General features: G+C 37.4%; 1 protein-coding gene across 1 annotated transcript; it reads left to right on the top strand.

Moving 5' to 3' along the window:
* Nucleotides 1-1,484: 1,484 nt before the first annotated feature.
* Nucleotides 1,485-2,762, top strand: LOC136408021 (uncharacterized). Its single transcript, XM_066388739.1, has 2 exons — nucleotides 1,485-1,927; nucleotides 2,186-2,762. Exons 1-2 carry the CDS (start codon nucleotides 1,485-1,487, stop codon nucleotides 2,760-2,762), a joined length of 1,020 nt encoding a protein of 339 aa, XP_066244836.1.
* Nucleotides 2,763-3,245: the final 483 nt, after the last annotated feature.

A 3,245-nucleotide genomic window follows, 5' to 3' on the forward strand; every position in this document is an offset into this window, starting at 1 on the left:
GTCAGGGGCCGGATAGAACAAATCTGTGTCATAGTTGCGGAAAGGAGGGGCATATGGCAAAGAGCTGTCAAAATGAGGAGAATTGTATATTGTGTGAAGAACGGCATAGAATGCGAACAGCAAGATGTGTCGAATTTAAAAAGGCACTGTATGAGGTTCGAAAGAGAGAAAGACAGGAGAAGATATATGAAATAGGCGGAAAAGTAAGGAAGCGAATAGAAAAAGAAAAAGAAAAAGTAAAGGAGAAACCAGGAACATAAGAACAAAAAGAACAAAAATAACAAAAACAAAAACAAGAATGAAAATAAAGTTTGTTGGGTCCGTTACTGTGTGCGAGCCTCGCGCTCTCTCGCTCACTGTACTTGCACCACTCTAGCGCTCTCTCTCTACCACGGTCTAGATAGCACGTGGATCTTCCCGCATTGTCCGGCGACGTCGAGAAGGGTCAGACCCTTCTAGACAACATGGTCAAGGAATATAAAAGGTCGTTGGAAAAAAGCACGGATTCATTGAGAGACAGAGTCGGATTAAGAGTTAGATATAGTATCGTGTTTCAAGTGAGAACGTTACAGTGCAGTGAAGTGTTCTTTAGTTGTTAGTCATTACTTGTATTATATCTTGGGTGTAAATAAATTAGCTCCCCAAACCCAACAAAGTTAATACAACTAAATTTCAATAGGTGCAAGGCGGCGCACGATTTAATGGAAAGAATTATTGAGGAGGAACAAATAAGTATTCTGTTGGGCTATGAACCGAATATAAAGAACAGAAGAAAAATGTACTGTGATAAAAACTATGACAGCTTTATAAATGTATATAGTAATGAAAGAATTTTAAAAAAGTATAGCGGTGAGGGATATATTTATGTAGAACTGGAAAATTTTGCGGTGATGTCCTGTTACTTTTCACCAAATGGGGCGGATGGAGACTTTGAAAGACTGTTGGACGATATGATGGATCTAATAAAGAAGAATAGGAAGCAAGTGGTTATAGGTGGTGATTTGAACGCAAAAACACAGGCTCTGGGTTCTAACGTGGTGAATTGGAGAGGAAATATTCTGGGGGACTGGATTTCATCGAACGATCTGATAGTGCAAAATGTAAGGAAACAATATACCTATGCAAAAGGAAAAGAAAAGTCAATTGTCGATTTTACCTTAAGCACGGAGATAATTGGAAAAAATATAAGAAATTGGAGAGTAGACGTAGAACAGGAGAACTTGAGTGACCACCTATCAATAAAGTATGAAATAAACGACGATTATTCGGAGGGCAAAAGGAAAATAAAAGAAAACTCTAAATGGAGGATGAACTCAAACAACATGAAAAGGTTGGAAAGCGATTTGCCCCGTTTATTCTCTGATGGGGAAGAGAAAACAGCGAAACAATGAATAGACAAAGTAACGGCATTATGCAACAAATATTTAAAAAATAAAGATGAAAGAAATCAGAGAAGAAACGGAGCTTATTGGTGGAATTAAAGTATGAGGGAAAAAAGAAAGGCAAGTAATGAACTGAGGAGGAAATGGACAAGACTTAAAGCAAAGAAACCATCAGAAGAGGAAATAAAACGGGTACACAGGGAATATAAAGATGCGAAAAAGAATCTGACAAATGAAATTAGAGAAAGCAAAAGGAAAAAATGGAGACAGTTGTGTGAGGACTTAGAGAACGACGTATGGGGGAAAGCATACCAGATATTAACAAAAAGATTAGGTTTGGGAAGAAGGCAAGACCCTAGTGAAGAAGAAACTAGAAAGCAGGTAGATAAATTATTTCCGAGAAGACCAAAGATTGAGTGGAGAAAAGAGAAGGAAGAAGAAGAAATCAGGCAATTTGACACTAAAGAGATCGAGTATGCATTGACAAGAATGAAATTAAAAAAGGCTCCAGGACCGGATAATATTCCAACAGAAGTGATGGTGAAGTGTGTTCGAGAACATAAAAAGGTTTTTTTGAATACAAACAATAAATGTCTAAAAAATGGGGAATTCCCGGAGGTTTGGAAAATAGCGCGACTTGCTCTTTTATAAAAACCGAAAAAAACAACAACGGAAGAGGTGACGTACAGGTCAATTTGTTTATTGAATTCAGCGGGGTAATTATTGGAAAGATTGATTGGGGCAAGAATATTAGAAGAGATAGGAACAAAATCAATGATATCGTACAAACAGTATGGCTTTAGAAGGGAAAAATCTGCAGTGGACGCTTTGCGAAGGGTTAAGAAAATTACAGAGGATATTAAGATGAAGGCAGTGAAAAACTGGGACTTTTGTGCAATGGTACTGTTGGATGTAGAAAATCCATTCAACAGCGTACCATGGGAAAATATTATTAAAACAATCGAAAAGAAGGGAATAAGCAGATATCTGGTGAGAATAGTGAAGGCGTATCTAACAAACAGAAAAATAATAATAATACAAGGGGAATTTCGAGAGATGAACTGCAGGGTGCCACAAGGGTCGGTTCTGGGGCCGATTCTGTGGAATTTTTTTTATGATGAGGTACTCAAGATCAGACAGGTGGAGGGGGTAAGTCTAATTGCATACGCAGATGATTTGGCGGTGATAGTGAGAGCAGGAGATCAGAGAAGCCTGGAGGAAAAAACGAAATTTGCGGTGAAGGAAGTGGTTGATAAGATAGAGTTTATGGGATTGAGCGTGGCTAGAAGAAAGACGGAGATGGTGGTGATAGCGGGAAGAAGAAAAATTAGAGAGATGAGCGTGAGGCTGGGAAAATTCGATTTTTCCTCATCTAGATAGTTTCTAAATTTAATAAGAACGAGCACCGATTTTAAATTTTTCAAAAATCTCTCAAACTAAAAGTGTCCGTTATGTACTATAGATCCTTAAAAATTAACGAGGAATCTTAAAATGGCAAAATATCGGGAGGGGGGGGGGGGTCCATTAAAAAGAATATAATTTGTTATTGTCACGCTTTTATGGCGGACCCTAAAGCTTTGAAAATTATTTTAAAATACGGACCTTTTACATACTAAAAACTTTTGTACGAGGCTTTTTCTTCTAAATCACATATTTGTTGAGATATTGGACTTCCTCACACTAGGTAGCCACCCTGTATAACATGTGACCATAATGGTATTACGAACAGTACAATAAATTACTGTCACTGGTATTCCTGAGTTTGTTTCGCAAATTTCATTAAAGATGTATAACACTTTAAGGTTTAATTGTGTTTTAGTCTTTTTTTCGGCATTAATCAAGAAAATTCCTGTTATGTACTAC

Source organism: Euwallacea similis, chromosome 4 (assembly GCF_039881205.1).
Source record: "Euwallacea similis isolate ESF13 chromosome 4, ESF131.1, whole genome shotgun sequence".
In the NCBI taxonomy this organism is placed as follows: domain Eukaryota; kingdom Metazoa; phylum Arthropoda; class Insecta; order Coleoptera; family Curculionidae; genus Euwallacea; species Euwallacea similis.

Excerpts from the sequence above, each read along its gene's own strand:
- LOC136408021 (XM_066388739.1), top strand. The coding sequence starts at position 1,485 with ATGAGGGAAAAAAGAAAGGCAAGTAATGAACTGAGGAGGAAATGGACA. Across the intron at positions 1,928-2,185 it reads CCAACAGAAGTGATGGTGAA|AAGGGAAAAATCTGCAGTGG; the intron begins GTGTGTTCGAGA and ends GTATGGCTTTAG.